Raw genomic sequence first — 20,601 nt, 5'->3', positions numbered from 1 at the left:
CAGCCTATGGTTTATCAGGAATATAACTTCAGTTTCTGGAGTGAATTAAGCTCTCTCTTGCTCTCAAATGGTGTAAATTTTTCTTGGTTTGCCTCCCTAGTATACAAGACCCATTGAGTTGCATATGTTAAGTTTCTGATTGATGTTGAGTGCAGCCAACAGCTGATAGATGCGTGATTGACGCACACGGGGAGATGAGAATGAGAAAAGTTTTAGCAAAGACTGTATCAATGCTACTATGTTTATCTGGGTTTTTCAGGTTTAACTTTTGGTTCTATTTCAAAGACAAAAGTTTTAGGTCTGAACTACATTCACTTATTGGTATTGGCTGAAAAATATTTAAGTATTATGGATCGGATCTTTTTAACAATCCAATATCATGCATCCCAACCAAAAATGTACCAAACCATGATTTCAAAACAGAGAACCTTACTGAGCCAAAATTTTTGTGTACCCTTGCGTCCCCGGTGGAAAACAGTGGATCAATTATTTAATCAAACCACAATGCACACAGTCAAAAACTCCAGAGCATTAAACACAGGTGATCAGATCACTGATGACAAGCATTATTCCCAGCTATGGAAAATGTATATTTCATGAAAACTGTCCAATAATATTGATTGGCTCCGAACAGGTGTGGCATCTCTACATTTGTTCGCATTTTTAAAGATAAAATGAGATTTTATAAAAAGAATGTGATAAAATAGAAAACCAGCATATTATGTGACACCGAGACACATAAATGGATTAACATTGCAAAAGGTCTCCAAAGGCCTAGTTTGGTTCTTATGTGACTTTTTTGCTGATTGAAGCTGCGTGAAGCTGCATGTCAATTCAGGTAGCACTGTCCCAGCTTTTATACCAACACATGTGTGAAGAGTGTTGGCTGCATATCCCTGCTGTCATAGCCCTGCTTTCATAGTTTCACCTCAATAAATCTCCTTACAAGTGACTTGACACACTGCATAGCTCAACTGAGCCAGGGGAAAATTCAGAATAAAAGCAATTTGTACAAACAAGGGGAGTTTCTCCACATAAATGCTGAATTAGGCTTGTGCTTTGAAAAGCATAATCCCCAGGTGTACTTGTACTATGTTTATCTTGCCTGTGGCATGTTCTGCCAATCTGGAAGCAGAACGTTCCACCAATAGTTGAAGATTAGAGAGCAATCTTATTAGACTGGCAAATTTTAGCTTGTGGCCTTCATCAGGGTCATCAAAAACACATTGTACACATTTTCTACTGATGTGGATATACATATCTGCAAAAACAAGTTAAATATGGCGCTCTATCATTTTGTCTAGCCTGTCTATACAAATGCAGCTCACTGAAAAAAACAGCAGTGCCTATTGTTTTCTAGATTCTCAACACGTGAAACACATATAAGGTGCATACATAAGACATGGCAATCATGCAGGCAGTGCGAAAGCCTAGACTTGATAACATTCAAGCCGGAATAAAAATCAAGCTGTGTCACTGCCAAGACATGCATCTCACACACCCAGTCTGGAACTGGCTTTCGTAAACTCTGTGTTTTGACTGGACCCTGTATCCCACCTTAATTCTTCAAGCACAAGTTACCTAGCATTTCTTTGTTTTCATCCTCACTGCTCAAAAGTTTCCACTCAAGTTTACAGTAGAGTTGTCACAATACTAGAACTTAAATACTGATTTGAAATAAGTGGCACAAACAAAATCTATAAACCTGTTTCAATAACACAGCAAAAGGTAGAATATTTTATCAAGACAATCAATCATCATTGAGGTTTCAAAATCTGGGGTTTCTAAAGCATCAAACATTTTTACAACCCTAATTCAACTTCAGAGAATTTTAAAAAAGCAAAAATTTAGAAACATTTTTTTCCTGTCAAAGTCGCATATGAAATAAGGCAGATTAAGGGTGAGAAACTACACAGGGTTGCTAAACCAGAGTTAATTAATACTGCAGGTCCTTAAGAAAGTACTTTCCTTCCCTCTCCAGCCTAATGTGCTCTGCCTGCTTCATTACTCCATGCGCCCTGCCTGAATGTCTCCAGGATTACGGGGCTATGTCGGCCAAGGAATGCAGGCCGCAGTAATTCCCTGTTAATTTGCTAACCTGTTCAACAGTGCATACACAACGCTCTGTAATCCCCTCGACCTTCACAGCCCCAAACACCACCTCCTATAGTAACAGTGCATGTGGTTCATGCCGGGCATGCACCTAGCTTCATTCACATTTTGACTGGTATTTATTTAATGCTGAAGGATCAAATTTAGCAAGAGCAAACTGGTCAAATAGGCACTGGTGCTGCATTAGCATTGAGAGGTGAAATGATAACAGGAGCATATCTGTTACTTTCGCCTTGTCTGCATGTCAATCCCAGCTCCTTTATGGCAGTAGGTTTGTAAGTTTACAACAATACTACACAAACACAGTTATAAAGACACACACACACACATATACCCACACTTCATGTGTGCATTGAAATACAGACATGCATCTGGAGTGCAGCACCACAGAGCTGCACCCTCTGATTAAAGCAGTTATTCATTATTTACAACTCCATCCCTCTGCAACCAACAACTACAGGAGGGAAATATATGGGAGGCTTGGCTTTCTAAGCACACTACTAATCAGAAGACTAAACTGGAGATAAACTGTAATACGGACAAACTGAAGCAATGGATATTTTATGAGACAGAGACTGCAGGGAGCAGATGAGAAGAGATAAGAGACAAAGAAAAGAGAAATCTTGAGGGGGGTTTCAGGGAATATGTCTGAAGCCACATTAATAACACAGCCGCATGGCAGTGGGCAGAGCTGGTGGTCAGTAAATAGCACAGTGTTGTGGGCAGATCAATAAATATCTTTGTCTACAGAGCACAGGGTGAAGCATGGCGAAGATAAATCACATTTCACACCAGAATCCAACTTGGGTCCAATGCAAGTAAACCACAGGCTGCACAATCGCTGTTCTTTGTTAGTTTGTATCCACAATGCAGTAAATACCCACACACAAATACATACACACACGCATGTCAGCTGTCTGTTGTTTGCACTGGGTAAATATATGCAACCATCCACATGCCCACACCACAGGAGTAACACTATGTCGTCGTGTGCCACCAAGATGACACCTACACCTTCTTGAAGAATCAGATTAACAGCTGGATGGACTGCAGCACTCAGAGCTTCATTATCTGAACAGTCTTCAGCAATATTTTCAGCTCAATCAACAAAACAAACTGCAGAAAATGCTGCTAAATGCCATCTAGTATATTGTTCAGCAATGTGCACCATATTACTTTGTTTCTAAACTGAGCAATAATACAGGCATTATCATCCACTTCAGACAATAAGATGTCAATAAGAAATCAATGCTGGCATGCAGTATTGATATAATTCTGATCTGCTTGACGTGGGATTTGGCAGGAGGAAATTATTTTTTATAATCTGTTAATGAAAGTGTCAGGTTTGGATACTGCAAATGTAAACCTCATGCTTTAAAGCATTTAAGCAGGAATTATAGTCCTATCTTATTTTGGTGAGGCAAAAGAATGTATTGCAGGGCATTAAGCAAAAATGACTGTGAACTCCTTAGCAACTGATAAAAATTGACCAACAAAATAAGATATAGATACTTAACACAAACTTGAGAAGGGGGGAGGCAATGACATTTTAGGCATGATATTAGTATCAGCAGATAAATAATTGAACAGTTAATCATCAGTATCGGCAGATTTACAGATAGGGATGTAATCAAGAACCAGTTCCAGTTGAGAACCGGTTACAATTGGTTCAATCCATCAACAAGGGTGTAACAGTACAGAAAAATTTTGGTTCGCTATGTACCTCGGTTTTGAAGTCACAATTCGGTACAGTAATTGAAGCGAATAAACAGAATAAAATTTAATTTTAATTTTTTAAAAAATCAAATTGTATTAACATAAATAGGCTGAGTAAACTGTATTTAAATTATTAATAATGCAGCAACCTCCTTCCAAAAGTTCTTCAATAATTAAAAATATTAATAAATAAACACATTTTTTAATAACTAGGTTATTTTCATTGATATATTGATGTATTTATACCCATTCTTTAAACACTAACATTTCCCCGCCAACTTGAATGCATCACCATACAACCATGAATTAGCTTGTTAAGTATGCTGATTAGGGTCTATCCTGCCGATTTCAACACTGCTTTCAGCACTGGATTACTTTTTTAACCAGTAGGACCTAGTACAAAGTTTGGAAGAACTTTTCACAGCCCATCTTGGTGGATAAAGACGTTAGAGCCATGTGAAATCCGAGGATAACTTTATCTATGACACAGCTGCAGACATGAAGGAGTCCCCTCTCCTCCTCCTCCGAGGATGACAGTAATAATTAAGGTAGAATTAGAATTAATTTCATTCACAGAGCCAGAGCACCATTATTATAATAAAAACAATCTTAAATAATAGGAAATTCACAACTGGCTGTTGAGACTTTTTGTTTGCTCTTCATTACAATGACATTCTTGTATGAGTGGTGATTTTTAAAATGCTTTGATTGGTCCGTTGGACGACGTGCTGTCAGCGACACAGCTACTGAATAATGTCAGTGCTACTGTTGTTGTATTTGTCCACTGTTGTATTTTACTAGGAAACAAAGTGTTCCTAAACAGGACACTTTTATCTGGGAATATTCAGGCTGTTTGCTGTGGTCGTGTGGTTGCCATGACAGTGTGACAGTGAGTACCTTTACACCCCTTATCAACATCATTTACATTTAATCTTAAAAATTCCATTATCCATTCCTTAGTTCCATGTGCCTTGAAAAAAGGAAGAGGCAGTCATCACAGCAAGCAAGAACAGAGATATTGAGGAAGCAAACATGGCAGACAGTCACAAAAACAGGCTAAAGCGCTTGAAAGATTGGCCTCATTTCTCAAAAAAATGACGTAGACAGTGCGACGTGCAACATCTGTTGAACAATGATTTCATGAAAGGCATGAATCTTTTTGCACAAGAACTGTTAATTTTGTACAAGATTTCAATTTATGTTTATACGTCCAGCGATCTGGAATGCAGAGACTTGTTTAATATTAATTCAAAAGTTTTATCTTTTAAAGAAAATGTGTGGTAGTATTTTATTCTAATTCCACTTCAGCGATTGACAATCCAGAGAGCAGTTTGTTTTTTAACTTAAACATGTCCAACAAACAAATGTTTAACATTTTTAGTTATTAAAACTGTTTATTATAGCCAGTAATTGAAGCGTGCTTGTCATTGACTGGAACAGCCTGCAACTGGCTGACAGACCCTCACAAAGGGAAAACAATATGGCAGTTAGCATTCAAGCTAGCGGTAATAAATGATGGCATGGCTAAATGAAGCGAAATATAAAGCTAAACCAAACGGTATCGGATTGGTGTATAAGCTTGTGTGTTCGCCGATACTAATACCTGCATTTTAAGCAGTATGGGATGTATTACAACCCTAGTAAAAACCTATATAATCTATTTTTTCTATAAAGAAAATTCAAAGGAAGGAATCAATAAGGGAATCGATAAAGAATTGAATCATTAAGAAGAGTCAATAATGGCATTGTTATTAATGAAATCTGATCAATTCCCATCCCCCAATTACAAGTAAAAGTGGTTACCACTCCAGCAGCCAGGTTTTGGCTTTTGTTTCAAAACATAAATGTGGTTCCAGTTTGTACTCTTTTTATATTTGAAGTTATAAAGATATTATGAAGTTTCAAACACAATTTCAGCTTCCCATGATCATGAAAACAAGATAATTGAGATTAAACTATTACTGTGCCACACAGTTTTGTGAGGTAAAAGTTTCAGCATTCATTGATATGCCTTGGCCACAAAAGTGATTATTTTTGTTGATTCATTTGTATTTGATATCATTATTTTACATATAATATTTTTTTCACTCACAAATTTTATTTATTTATTTATTTATTTTTAAACATTGTGGGTCTAAGTTTAATGGTGCAAATCAGTTTTAGTGGTTTATAATCATGATCTCATTATCAATAAAATAATCATGATTATGATTTTTGCCCTAATTGAGCAGGCCTATGAAGTAATCATCAGCCTTACTACAGCACAAAACTTAAGTATTTGTTGCTCCTTTAAATGTCACAATAAAGAATTTAAATCATTAGTGGTAATGTGATAGTGCAGCTATTGTCATGTTCTCCACTGATCCTTAAAAGCAAGTCACGAGTTCATTTTTTAAGTACATTCATTCATCCAAACCAAACTGTGAACAAATAATTATCACTGATTTATTTCTTGGGGTTATTTTTTTCTGTTTTCTATGTTTAATGATAAAAGTGATTAAACCATAGGACAAGAACTGGTTGCCAGTTTCTCAAAATAGTTGTTAGACACATTGGAAACTCTTGCTGCACAGACCCATGAGAAATCAGTTCAGATATAAAAGGATCAGTGATAAAGATTCAGAACTGGGAAAATAAAATGCTGTCGACTACAGGGGCTTTGCAGCAGGGGTAAACCACAAACCTGTCTTTTCATCAAGGTAGGCAATACCTTCTACTGTGCCATTCTGTCAAATGGAAAAACCACTCGTGCCTTGCACGCAACATAAGGTGTGATTGCTACAAACTATTTGGAAGGTTTGCTCTGGTGTGGAAAGTATAGTGGCGGATGGAGAGGACAAGGGAAAGAAAATCATGGTGTTTAAAGCTTGTGTGCATGCATGTGTGTGTGTGTGTGTTTGATAGAGTCTGAACAGAGAGGGGGGAGGAATGTCAAACACCAACAACATTCCACTGCCTCTCCTTGCACTGCCTGCAGCACTTTACATTGTCTTTTCTTCTTTTGTGTAACTTTTCTGTTCACAAGTCACCTATGGTCTATGAAAAGAAAATGTGAGAAAAAAAGCAGAGCTGCACGTACCAACTCAGAGCAAAAAGGATAAAAAACAAGCGAGATAATCAATTTTACTGTCAACCTCACGTAAAGGCTTTAAAGGCTAGAGGCTATGTCACATCTCTGAGAAACAACTGTAGGTACAGATATGCACCATAACTTAAACAAAAATGATTGTTTATGCTGGGAAACATTCTCCAAAATATGCTCTAACACTAACCAGACACACCAGATGGATTTGTTTCACACATCCATCTGGAATACCTTTAATACTAAAAGTCTGGGAAATGGCAGAGGATTTGAAAAAAACTCAGAACGTGATTGGATGAACGTTCTGTCACATTTTTACAGGCCTATCAGAGCAACAAAACACTTAACGTACCCGCTATTGAGGTGTGCGTGCGCAGCTACCGAGGAATAACACGAACCATGGCGACTGTAGACATGTCAGTACACGACTTCTGTCGTTTTTGAAAAGAAAACAACTCACTGCTGTTTCTTCTTCTTCTTTTAATGAAGAAACGTTGTCAAGTTCTGATAGAACTGGCGCTTTAGCACCATCCACGCTAAGCTCCTCCGCCATAATTGCACCGGCCCCTTGTTGCTGCTTGCATACATCACAACTTCGCCGTGCCAGAAAGTACTAACCCTCGTCGCTGATTGGTCCTGTCACTTTCTAACCGGGCCCATACCGTTTAGACAGGAGCTTTGCAAGATGGATTCGCCAGTAAAAAATAAGCAAACATGTGTAACCATCTGCTTTGCAAGGTTACTCTAACACTGAATTCAAAGATTAATTAAGGCCTCTCCCTTGAAATAAACATTAAACAGGATGAGATTATGGGAACACAAAATCAGATTTCAAAAATTAGGGCTAAGAGATTAATCATTTAGGCTAAACAGAGATTTTAAGCAATGTTCATATGCTTTTGTACATGCAAAGAAGTTTTTAAATAGTGTCAGATTAAAGTATATTCTATCTTTGCATGTCATGGTAAATAAGCCAGCACTTGCTGTAGGTAGAGCTATCTGCTATGTATTAGACCCTCTCTAGCCAGCTTTCCTCTATTGTTTTTGGTGCTTTGAGCCACAGTGCTCCAAGTAATTCTCTACAACATTCCTCTCTTCAGAGTACTTCTATGAGGACCTACTTATTGGCTGTATTTAGAGGCAACTAATTAGGACTTAATTGAGGACAGGTGTGAACCAGCTTTCTTACACCCCTCTTCAAAATAAATATACAATGTGCACATTATGCACAGCTGATGCCTGATTTAATTCCTGGTTACCAAATACACCTAAGATCTGCAACCACTTCTTTACTGTTTCACATTTTCAAGCATTTCCAGAGTGCATTGTTTGAAATTGATATATCAGTTCTGAACTGCAGTGTGGTCGATTAAAACGTATTATAAGTAGTGTTTAAAATGAAGTAAATGGGTAAAATGTGTTAAAGATCAAAAGTTTCCTTGTGAAAACTTCCTCAACTCTGATAATGGTGGGTATTTGGCCAAAAATCCACAGTCCTTTCACACAGTCAGAACAGTTTTAATATTGTAGGTGTCCATTTTGAATTCTTTCTCTTGTTCTCGCTGTTCAACATCTGGGCAGCGGTCAAAGGTAGTCCATTATTCCCACTTCAACCAGTTCGAAGTCCTCTGAATATGACACATATATTAGCTGTAGATTGAGAAGCCTTTAATGCCGCTGACTGGCGTTTAAAAAACGAAAAACCGGCCCAGAAGTGTCTAAGTCATCCTCCTGTAAAAGTAATGGAAACGCAGAACGAAATACAACAGAATAGCATCACTTAGCGAGTTTTGCAAATACAGATTCATTCCCTTAATAGTTTTATAATATATATTAAGTGGCGTTACGTTTGCTAACGTATTTACGTAGAATGTTATAGGTATAAGTAGATTCATACGCAGCAGGAACCAACCTGTCACCATAAATTGCACATTAAATGCTTTCTATACATTAGTCTTCCGTCTCAATTAACCTCCAACTCTCCAATCATTCTTCTCATTCAAAGTTTCTTAGTTGTTTTAACCGGTTACTTTTTCGAATTCACACCACAAAAGTCAGACAGTAGTGTATACGCTGTGTGTGGAGATGCTGTCTGCCCCGTGCGCCGCAGATGCGGAGGCAACAAAACGTGACCATGACAAGTTATGAGTAATTAGGAAGGAGCGTAACCCAGCTTTTTTAGGTCAAAAAAACTTACCCAAAGTGATGTGAATGAAGCAGAACACCAGGACTAGTGATTTGCCGGAAGAGAAACCGGGAATCTGCTCCATATTTTCTGTAAAATCCACATAAGGTCGCCAGCCCAAAGTTGAGTTTTCTCCTGGAGCGGTTAGCTAGTTCTCAAAAAGTCTCGCTGAAAATGGGTCACACACAATTAAGAGCGAAAGTACCTGTAGTGCCAAATTACAACATTTTCAGCCTTATTTCACATTGGTTCGACTAGTTGTTCCATCACAGCTATTTAAATACATGTAAATTTAACTTCTACTAGATACAGACGGCGCTGAAAAAGTCCTGCACTTCTCCACTCAGCAGTTACTGAAGTCACACTGGGGAAGAAACAAAAACACATATCCTTCCGCTGAAGTCAGCGCGGATCTATCATTCTGCTGCAAAGATGTTAAAGGCGTTTATAAAGATAATATGTAACTAAGCACGGCTTCCGGTGCTTATAAAAATTCTACTGCTTCGTAAGTCTATTACTTAACAAGAGACAAAGAATAAATACACTGTAGAAGTGAAGGTTTTCTTCCTCTCAGTCGCTAACGCGGAGGAATTTTTTTTCTCATTTTTCTACTTCTCGGAGCCTGGTATGACTCAAAATTAACCCGTTCAATGATTTTTTTCTTCCCTCCTCCTATGAACAGCACGTTTTTTACCGATACGCTTTTTTACACCCACTCTTTGCTATTTTTTTTTAATTTCCCAGAGCAGTTCACAGGTTTAGTTTACAGCGATGAGTTTTCAGGTAATTATGGGAAGGTTTAAAAGCCAGATAGACACCAAAGGTGGACACAAAATGACTTCTAGTGAGCTTTAAACACACCTTTTCTTCAGCAGATTACTTTAAAAGATGTCTTTATAATATTAAAGTAGTAAAACTCATAGCCTGGTGTGTATCTGATGCAATAACAGATGTGCGAATGAGGCGAGTTTCTGCTGCTCGTTTAGCCAAAAAATGTATGTCGAGGCAGTTTTTTAAAGTGTTTTAAAGAAACTGATTTTAAGTTTTAAAGTTGTAATAATAATGCATTTTTTATATGTGACAAACAGTGATCTTACCTCCAAAAAACATGACAGCTAAATGATTAGTTTGACATCATTCTGTAAAGCTTGAATACAAGTAATAGTCTCCCTGATTTGTTGATTTAATTGAAATTAACATATTGCTTGTTTGTCTTAGATTAATTTACAGAAAAATGTCATTAGCCAGTGAAATGTTTTCAATTGCATTTTTTTCCTTGTTGCTCAACTGAGGAAATGTATTACACAACAGGCCTACTTGACGCTTTATGTTATCACACATTATTTTATCTTTCCATAGAGGGAGTTCTGCATCAGTGCTAAGATCTAAAACACAGATCCCACTACTGTCCTTAAAACCTCTTCAGTCATTCACAGACTGACACACAAGCTTGACAAAGCTAACAGAGTAATCCCAAACTAATTATCCGTTATCAGCTGGAATGATCCAGGTGTAAATCACAGGCTCATCACAATAACAAGGCCTCGTCTCATCCTTGTGATTTGTTTGTCTTTACACCCCGTTAGAGAAACATTGCAGAGCCTCCTGCCGCTGCGACCGGCCCTCTGTCCTCCATTCAACCCTGCTGAAAGGCCTGGAAACGGGGGGAGCAAATTGATCTCTTCAGGGGTCCGTACTGACAAAGCTTTTGTTGCTGCGGCCAATGTCAAACTCTGGCTCCATGCGCTTGGTTGGGTGTCAGGTGCTGGCAACACAACAAATGCAGTTCAGATATTTGGTCTGATGCTATTTTTGTTAATTTAACACTTCTTATTTTCCTTTTTCTTCCCATCGGTTTCCCAAACATATAGATTTATTTCTATGTGCTTCTCTGATTTCCCCCTTACTCTAAACCAGTGTCTTTACAACACTCAGATAATTCTCTTATTTCACCATAAAGCCTTATCATATGAGCCAGTAGTAATGTGATATAAATCACAGCAGACGATCCCTTTGTCTGCAGCACTGTTTTCCTTATGATGTCACTCCAGATGTGGGCCTCTATAGTTCAGGAAACACAGGGTGAGAAAGGGCGTGGATTTGCCTTGTGAGCAGAAATCGCTGATTAGTTCCTCTTAGCCACTGCACTGATGAAAGACTTCTGCTGCATAAGACCAAAACAAAAAAAGAGAATTTGAGAACAAAGCATTGGGGAAGCTCAGCTCCACAGATACTTTAAATCTCTTTGAACCCACCTTTCATGTTAAATGCATCAGTTAGCCCAACTTCAACTCTGTTATCTGGTAAACCTCAAGACTATCAGATAACAGAGTTCTTGCTTTAAAAACATTAACAAACCATATTCAAACGGCTCAGTGAGGGGTGAATAAAGTTAGAATCCGAATGAAATCATTCTATATGCTTCCATGCATAAGAAGAGTTATCGTTATGACTTCATGAGGCCATACAGTCCTGGCCCCAGTATACGTAGAGCTTAGACTGGCCAGCAGTTTCCAGCACAACCCTACCTGAGCCAGTTCATAGCCTGGCCCATCATTAGTATTCATGGGCCTGAGCTCAATTAAAACCTGACATTTATTTTAATAAGCTGGTTTTTATAATTCAAGCTTTGAGATCATAATGTGTGCAACACAGCAGCATGTATTACAGTTGTGGTCTTCATTGTTTATGATAAACGGACCAGTAAGGATGACAAGCAGACGCACAGACATCACTGTTACTGCAGAGCTTTATTGAGAGCAGTTGTTTGTTCTTTACTCTCTTCATTGGTAGACTGGTTTGCATTTGCACAGTCTGAAATATATTCTTCTTCGTCCTCTACCTGTGTGTAGTTGTGTGCTGTGCTCCCTTGCTGTCACTCATAACCCACTGTGCTATTTCACTGTGTACTTCATTACATCAAAAACAGATATTTAAAAAATGTTAAGTAAATATAGGTGCATATAAAAAATGAATAACGTAAAAGTTCATATTCTCCTGTAATATAGTTCAGCAAGTTAAATTTCTATATATTCTAGACTCATCTCATACCAAGCCAAGCATTTCAAGCCTTTTTTTGTTTTAATCTTGATGATGATGGCTTACTGCTCATGAAAATCAAAAATCCACTATTTAAAATATTAGAATATTGTGGGCAAGTCCAGTTTGCATAGGTTTCTGGTTCAGTATACACAACTGCAATCATGGGGAAGACTGCTGACTTGGCAAATGTCCAGAAGACAATGATTGACACCCTCTACAAGGAGGAGGTTGTAAGAAAGCATATTAAAGTTGACAGTGGTAAGAAAAGTTGTAAAAGCAGCAGGGATGAGCTCAGCCTTCAGAGGATTGTCATACAAAGCAGATTTAAGAACATTAGGGAGTTTCACAAGGAGGGGACTGAGGCCCTGTCCACAGGGAGACGAATTCAGGAGTATACGCACAAGTTTTTTGTCACACCGGCATTTTATCCAAACAGCGTTTTGTGTGGCCGTAGACGCCACTTTTTGAAACTGAGTCCCAGAGTGGGTAAATCTGTAGATGCTCACCATTTCATCTCCGTGTGGACAGCCAACTGCATCTTTCTTGAAATGATTATGTCATACATAACGTAGCCCACTTACGCCGCATGCGTGTAATGAACCAAAACAATAATGGCGGAATACAGGGTTTTGTTTGTGCTGCAGAAGCTACTGAGCAAAATGTGATGCTCCTTTACCACCACTGAGAACAGAATACACCAGATGTTCTTAATTCCATCACAGAGAACAACCAAAAGGGCGTTTTTAGCCATTTTCAGTGGTTCCGTGCTTATGTTGACATTTCCTGAAATGATCCTGTATTTGCGGAAAATGTATCAAAACGAAACGGAAAAATCTTTAGTCTCTGTATGGTCAAGGCCTGAGGCTGGAGTCAGTGGATCAAGAGCCACCACACAGACGGGTTCAGGAGATGGACACAAAGTGTTGTGTTCTTTGTGTCAAGCCACTTCTGAACTGCAGACATCATATGCATCTCACCTGGGCTTCAGAGAAAAAGAACTGGACCATTACTCAGTGGTCTAAAATCCTGATTTCAGATGAAAGTAAATTTGGTTTTTCAATTGGAATTCAAGGTCTCAGTCTGGAGGAAAAGAGGAGAGGCACAGAATCCAAGGTGCTTTACGTCCAGTGACATGGGGTGTCGTTGCTGCTGCTGTTGGTCCACTGTGCTTTATTAAGTCCAGAGTCCAGAGTCAGTGCTGTCAGCCATCTACCAGGAGATTTTAGAGCTCTTTATGCTTCCATCAACTGAGAAACTTCATGGAGATACTGATTTCCTTTTCCAGCAGGACTGGGCACCTGCCCATAGTAAGCCAAAACTACCTAAGACTGGTTTCCTGACCATGGTATTAATGTGCTTGATTGGCCAGCCAACAGGTCTGACCGGAACCATGTAGAGAATCTCTTGGTACTTGCCAAAAGGAGAGAGACACCAGGCTCAATGATACAGATGAGCTAACGGCTGCTATCAGAGCAACCTGGGCTTCATAATACCCCAGCAGGGCCACAGACTTATTGGCTCCATGCCATGTCGCACGGATGCAGTAATTTGTGCAAAAAAATTCCAACAAATTATTGATTGCATAAATGAGCATAATTTTCCAGAAAGTCAACATTTCTGTATTACAAATCATTTTTGGACTGGTTTTGTGATATTCTAATATTTTGGGATAATTGATTTTTGATCTTTGAGAGATGAAAGCTGTAATCATCAAGATAGAAACAAAAAAAGTCTTGAATATTCACTTTGTAATGATGAATCTAGAAAATATGGAAGTTTCACTTCTTTAATTAAACGACAGGAAAAAATTTAACTTTTTCTTCATATTCACATTTTTTAGATGCACCTGTAAGTACTATATTGCTTGGAGGGAAGTTTTTAAATTACTTTTTAACGCAAGAAATTTAGCCAGCAGATCTGGGCAGTGAGTCTCTTAGTTTATACATATGTCTACACTCAGGGAAAGTGTTCTAAAGTTATAACAACAAAAAATAGTCAAACACATCAAAAAATCTTGGTTAGAAGCATAGTTATGCTGGTCTACTATGACTGGATGTCTTTGACTTCCCTTGAGCTCAACCCTGCCTGGGCCTGAGAGGAGGGGCAGGAATTCTGACTCGGTTCCAAACTGTGGGCCATGTCTGGCCTGTCCTGGGCTCAACCAGTGAATCTTACCGTATGAAAACCAGAGAGGAATCAACTGATGACAGATGTATGTCTGACTCTGCTACACTGGGTCAGCTAGTTACTGCTGGACCTTCTTCAGGTTGACTTTACATCACATGAGCCCACCAAGCAATCCAAAGACAAGTCAGCAGACAGAAAACTGGTTGTATGCCAGGAGGCTTGTCTCCTTGTTAAAAAAAAAGTGCTGTTCTGCCTTAGCACTGGCAATGTTAATACATATGTCTTATCTGAACTTAGCACAAAAAGTAAGGAAATTTGTGTTTGATGATTTGTTTCTTTTTTTTGTAACAATGCCTTTTTGCAAGAAATATTATACCATTAGAAAGCCTGTTTATTTACCTTTTAAATGATGCCACATTTGTAAGGAACATGCATTTGTGGGATGAGCAGCAGAGTATGTGGGTAAAAAAATTGCCAAATCTTCTCTGCCAATGCCAAACGGCTTATTTTGCTGTTGCTATTGACTCTTGTTTTGAGCTAATGTTGAGCTAATGCAAATGTGGCACCATTTAAAAGGGTAATAAGCAGGCTTTCCAACAGTATAAGATTTATTGCCAAGAAGCATTGTTACAACAAAGAAATAATCTACTAAACACAAATTTCCTTACTTTTTGTGCTAAGTTTATGTCCCAGTTTTCTTCTATGTGTTTATGCTTGCAGGGTGAAAGCCTAGCACAAGAACTCAGGAACATGCACAGAAGACAGAACCCTGTTTGTATGCATGCATTGTACACCTATTTTCATGTAAAAATACAGATCGGGTGTTATCAGGGCTTTTAAAGCTCCTATTGGTCACCCTTTCTCTTGACAAATCCCAACTTCACTGCTTAGTCAGTGAATGCCATATCAAGCTAGATCTGCTCTCAAGCAGTTCGCTTAATGGATTAACTTACACTAACCCTAATTAATGCAGTCAGACTGCTACATGAGCACAGGGCAGTGAGGTCCATGCAACAGCATAAGCCTCTATCCGGGATGTCCAGCAATGTTTTTAGATAAAAAGCTTTTTTTTTTTTTTTTTTTTTTTTCTGTTCTCTGGGGATCTTTTTAAACGAAGACTCATACTGCAGCATGACGTGACTCATTTCATCTGACACCTACCTCATACTTTGTGTTGTGGCAGTGGTTACAAGCATTACAGATAACCTATTCAAAATCATTGACCTTGTCAAGGTTGTTTTTTAATTAAACAACTCACACAAATGCATGATATTTATCTCTGTCAAATAAAGAACAAAAAAACTATTTGATGCATAGCACAGCTAATTATTTATTGTTTTAGGTTCATCACAGAGAAGTGATAAAACCAGACCTGGGCTGGGGCCATCCCTCTACCTTGTTGGTGGGAGAGACGATGTTTTATCACTGTTTGGGGACTCTTCACACTGATTTTAGAGCCCATTCATCACTGTGACTTCAACCGTCAGCCATAAGATTTATTCTGCAGAACGAGGTGTTTTTAGGGGGTTGATGGTAATGACTGATTACACTAGAGGGAGTGTGTTTTTACGTGCATGTGCTCTGGTGCCCTCCCTTTAACCATAAACACACCATCCTCCAGCGTGATAGCCATGGGAAACCAAATCAGCATCTGTCATTTAAGAAGTCACACGGCCTTTACATTCTGAGATGGCAGAGTATATATGATGCCTTTCTATAATTAGTGATAGCAGGGGCTGATTTGCCAGCATAAATAGTTGTGCATTGCTGCACACAGACTTTTTAAATCCAAACTGTTTTTGCACCACTTTGCACTTTTAACCTTTCATGCAGCTTTGAATACTTCACTGATATCAGGTTTTGTTAAGTGTCGACTTGCAGATATTTTGTGCCAGCCTTGCAGAGGTGAGCGTGTGTTACCAGTGATCATTAGGTGTGAAGTGCCGATGCCCCCATGTGCCCTCCTCGAGACTCTTGCACATGTTGTGACGGAAGCGTTGTCGGTCTAATGTGGACTTTATGGTGTAAGCAGATCTGTGGGACAGGAAGCTGATGGGTATATTTAGGGTTGACTATCGCCTCTTCTCTCTGTGACGGCTTTAAAAGAAACAGAAAGATTGTCATATTTGTTAGGTGTACCTTTTTCTGTAGTAGGGTTATCACAATATCAAAGTTTTAAATGTTAAATCATTTCTAAATGTTAAATAGAACAAAAATAGAAGTCATTGGCATCCAATACAGTGAGATCTTTTGTCTTCAATTCTGAAAAAATGCAACGAACTCCTACAAACTGTCCAAACTGCAAAAAATAGCATGGCAAGTTTTCAGTATGTAGCCTACATACGTACAGTTTAAACAGTTGGAACTATTTCTGACGGATTCCCCTCTCTTCTAAAGAAATGTCTTGGGAAATTAATGTATAAACCTTAAATTAATGTACAAACTGGGACATCATACTATATGTGAATAACAGAACAAAAGATGACTTAATCTAAAGCAGAAACGATAGATATTTAATAGCCAAACCAATAAACTTTAATGTATTTTCAATGTATACACAAAGTCTAAATTTGATGTCTGCAGCCTGCTCCATAAAAATTGGAAAAGGAGCATGTTAACCTCTGTGTTTCATCATCTTCTCTTCTAACAACACTCTTTAAGCATCTGTAAGAACTGAAGACACAAATGCTGAAGTACTGTAATTGAAAATTCTACAACACTTTTTGGATGTACACCCTAAGTTGTGTTAATTTTGACAGCAATGTTTAATTTTAGTCTCAGTCTTAGTCTTTAGATTAAATGCCTTTAAGTTTTAGTCACATTGAAGTCATTTATACCTTTAATAGTTTTAATCAAGTTTTAGCTGACGAAAACTTAAAACACATTTTAGTCTAGTTTTAGTCCATAAAAAGTCCTCACATTTTAGTATTTACTTTTAGTCCAAGCATTTATTCTTTTGCATAAATCTGGTACCAAATCATGGTAGTGTGTTCTATACCCCCTGCTTTCCTGGGGGGTCCCTGGGGTCCCTGCTTTCTACAGCTGAGGGGCAGAGGAGATACAGATGCATTGTATTTGGACAGATTGACCCACAGTGGAGATATATCATGGATTTTGAATGTCTTACATAAACTAAATTGCATTTTAGTCTAGTTTTAGACATCTTGACAAAAACTAAACTTACTTTAAGTCACTTTTAGTCATCAAAGATCTGTTTTCGGCTAGTCTTAGTCTAGTCTTTCTCATGGAAAAAAGGCTGTCGACGAACATTTTTTGTCATAGTTTTAGTCGATGAAATCAAGACTGCTCAGCAGTAAGATGTTACTGCTGCATCCAGGCCAGTCTAGTGGCCACACTCTTTCTGTGAAGCCGTGCTGTTGTACCTTGCACAGACTGTGGTTTGGCAGTGTCTTACTGAAAAAGGCAGTGATATCACTGGAGAAGATGCCATTTGATTGGAAATATATGTTGCTCCAAAACCTGAATGTACTTTTCAGTATTAATGGTGCCTTCATAGATGTGCACGTTAACCATGTCATAGGCACGAATACACCCCAAGCATCACAGATGCTGTCTTTTCTTTACTTTGCATGGATAACAATCTGGATGGTCCTTAACATCTTTATCCCAGAGGACTTGACGGCCACTTTTTAGGAAAGCAATGTGAACTGTGGACTCGTCAAATCAAAGCTCTGTTTTTGCTGATATATGGCTTTAGCTTTGCATGGTTGTGTCTTAACTTACAAGCGTTGAGCCAAAACTTCCTATCTCCAATATTACCACTTCCAGGGAATAAAAAAAAACTCTGGATTTTTAAAATGATTTAACTCTGAATGTTATAGTCAGCATCTTTTTGACATGTTTTATTGCTTAATATTGTGTTGAAACCAGAAGTGGAAAAGTATACAACTTTTGTACTTAGGGAAAAGTACATTTTCTCTGGTGAAAATGTACTTAAGTAAAAGTAAAAGTATTGTTTTATGAATCTACTCAGGCAAAAGTAAAACATTTTTAATTTAAAGTTTACTTTCAGTGATGAGTACTGAGCTACTGAGGCATTGTACAGTAAAATATGATCTTTCCTTATCCACAAGAACAACAAGAGAACAGATCTCCAACTAGGCTGTTCAGGTAAAGTCACACCTCTATTATAAAGTAAACTGTGCCACAATATTGACAGTGTTGATTAAACTCAGAGTTAAATTTAACACTTTAAAAGTGACTTTACTGATCCAGGATACATATGGTTAACCCACACTTTCAAAGTGTTAAATATTTTACATTTTGAAAGAGCGGCAGTATTTCTTGAACATCTTTAGCCAGGTTAGTCTCTTTAGGTAAGAACAAAGCAGAGAGTCAGTCTCACATCAAGGCAATGCAGACTGATTAAGAATATGCACTATGCTCCCTTTAGGATCTTCTTAAGTCACAGACAGGAACTCTACCTCAGTGGATAACTTCACTCATATTGTAAATATGTCTCACATCAAAAACAACCACAATCCACAGGAAAAATGAGCAAAGGGACTCCAGCAGGGATCACTTTATAACAGGCAACATCCAAACACAACTTAACACATCTAAACACTCTACCCAAGGGCATGATGGGTAACTTCGCCCACACATCCCCATAGATTTGAAATCACAGTGGGCAGAGCTTAGATCAGTTGACTCTTTGCAGAGTTGAGCTTATACTGGTGAATCAACACAGTCTAATAACTCCAACACTAAAGACCATTTCTCTCAGAGTGAAGTTAAAATAAACTCTGAAATGTTTAACCCTGAGATATCAGCACTCCAGAGCGACAGCTGTTTTTGGATGTGATGTGGATCATTTTCTCTTTGTTCTACCGTGTAGTCAGCAGAGGTGGAAAAAGAGTATATTCACTCTTGTTAAAGTACAGTTTCTCTGGTTAAAACTTAAGTAGAAGTAAAAGTACTGGTATGTTCCACCTCTGGTTAAAACCCACTGGCAGATGTTGATGTTGATTTATGAAAAGAAAAGAATGAATCCAGAAGAACTGGAGACACATGGTTTTAGTCAGACACCTTCACAGATGTAACTAGAAAGCACTCGGCAAGTGTAGACCTCCACCATAAGCCCTATCTCCCAATAGTAAAGAATCCTTTAAAAAAATTCCTGGATTCAGATGGTGAACCAGATCAGTCCCAAAATCTAACCAGTTCTTACTTATGCCATTTCTGACATTTCCTGAAAATTTCATCAAAATCCATCCATAACTTTTTGAGTTATGTTGCTAACAAGCAAACGAACTAACTGACAAACCCTGTCGATCACATAACCTCCTTGGCGGAGGTAATAAATTTACTGTTTTAACTGACAGTGGTTTTCTGAAATGTTCTCGAGCACACCTAGTATTATCAGTCACAGAGGGGTGCAGGTTTTTATTGCAGTGCTGCCTGAGGGATTAAAAGGGACTCAATGAAACTGGATGCTGAGTATCACTGTTCATAAACTGTTGGATTTTTTGCCCATGCAGTCATTCACAAAGTGATGAACGCTGCGCCATTCTTGATTGTGAACAAATGAGCCTTTCAGGAGGACTCCTTCATGGTACTACCACTTGTTATCAATTAATCTAATCATCTGTGAAATGTTCCAGGTGTTTTTAAAGCATTCTGCAACTTTCCCAGTCCTTTTGTTGCTCCTGTCCCAACTTTCTGGGGTATTGAAGAAATCTAATTTAGTATGAGTGATTATTTCCAAAAAAACACACAATTTTATTAGTTTTAACATGAAATGTATTTGTGTTATATTCAAATGAATACTGGCTCAAAAGAATTTGCAAATAACTGTATTTTTTTTGTTCACATTTACACAGTGTCCCAACTTTTTTGGAATTGTGATTTGTACATTACTCAAAGTTTGTTAAAAATGTTGTTTTGAAAAGTATCAAGGTCTAAACATTTTGAAAGACTTGTGGGTTTCTTCATCCAGGGCTTGTAATGAGTCCAGAGACCTGTGGTGCTGTTGTGCTCTGCATGCGTGTGCAATAGCAGGTAAGTATTAGAGGCTTAAGAGCATATCGGACCAGTTCAGTTTCACATCTTGTTCACGTAAACGTCTACACTCAAAGTTTGGCCATCAGAGCGGGGTCATGGAGTTTAGAGACCACATGGTGTCTTATGTGAGAGGAGCAGAGCTGATGCACGACTTTCCAAGTATTTAATCACAGTAAATCATTTTCCTGTGTGAACTTGAGTTTATATGAGCCCATGTGTCAACAAGGGGGCAGATAATGCAAGGATAATTCTTGGAGAAAGTACACAAACATGCACTAAACTAAACTAGTGTAATCATTTACTTGGTTAGAAA

The 20,601-nt window shown here is 38.2% G+C and overlaps 1 protein-coding gene across 2 annotated transcripts in view; it reads right to left on the bottom strand.

Annotated features, from left to right (window-relative positions):
* notch2 (notch receptor 2) overlaps positions 1-9,536 on the bottom strand; it is a 74,023-nt gene extending 64,487 nt beyond the window's left edge. For both annotated transcript variants that reach the window (XM_041790853.1, XM_041790855.1), the window contains exon 1: positions 9,108-9,536. In XM_041790853.1, coding sequence (XP_041646787.1) covers positions 9,108-9,180 — 73 coding nt within the window. In that variant the 5' untranslated portion in view covers positions 9,181-9,536. The remainder of the gene's footprint in view (positions 1-9,107) is intronic.
* Between the last annotated feature and the right edge of the window lie 11,065 nt (positions 9,537-20,601).

This window comes from Cheilinus undulatus, linkage group 7 (genome assembly GCF_018320785.1).
Source record: "Cheilinus undulatus linkage group 7, ASM1832078v1, whole genome shotgun sequence".
Lineage (NCBI taxonomy): Eukaryota > Metazoa > Chordata > Actinopteri > Labriformes > Labridae > Cheilinus > Cheilinus undulatus.
Note: the sequence above shows the minus strand (reverse complement) of the source record. Positions and strands in the feature narration are given on the sequence as shown.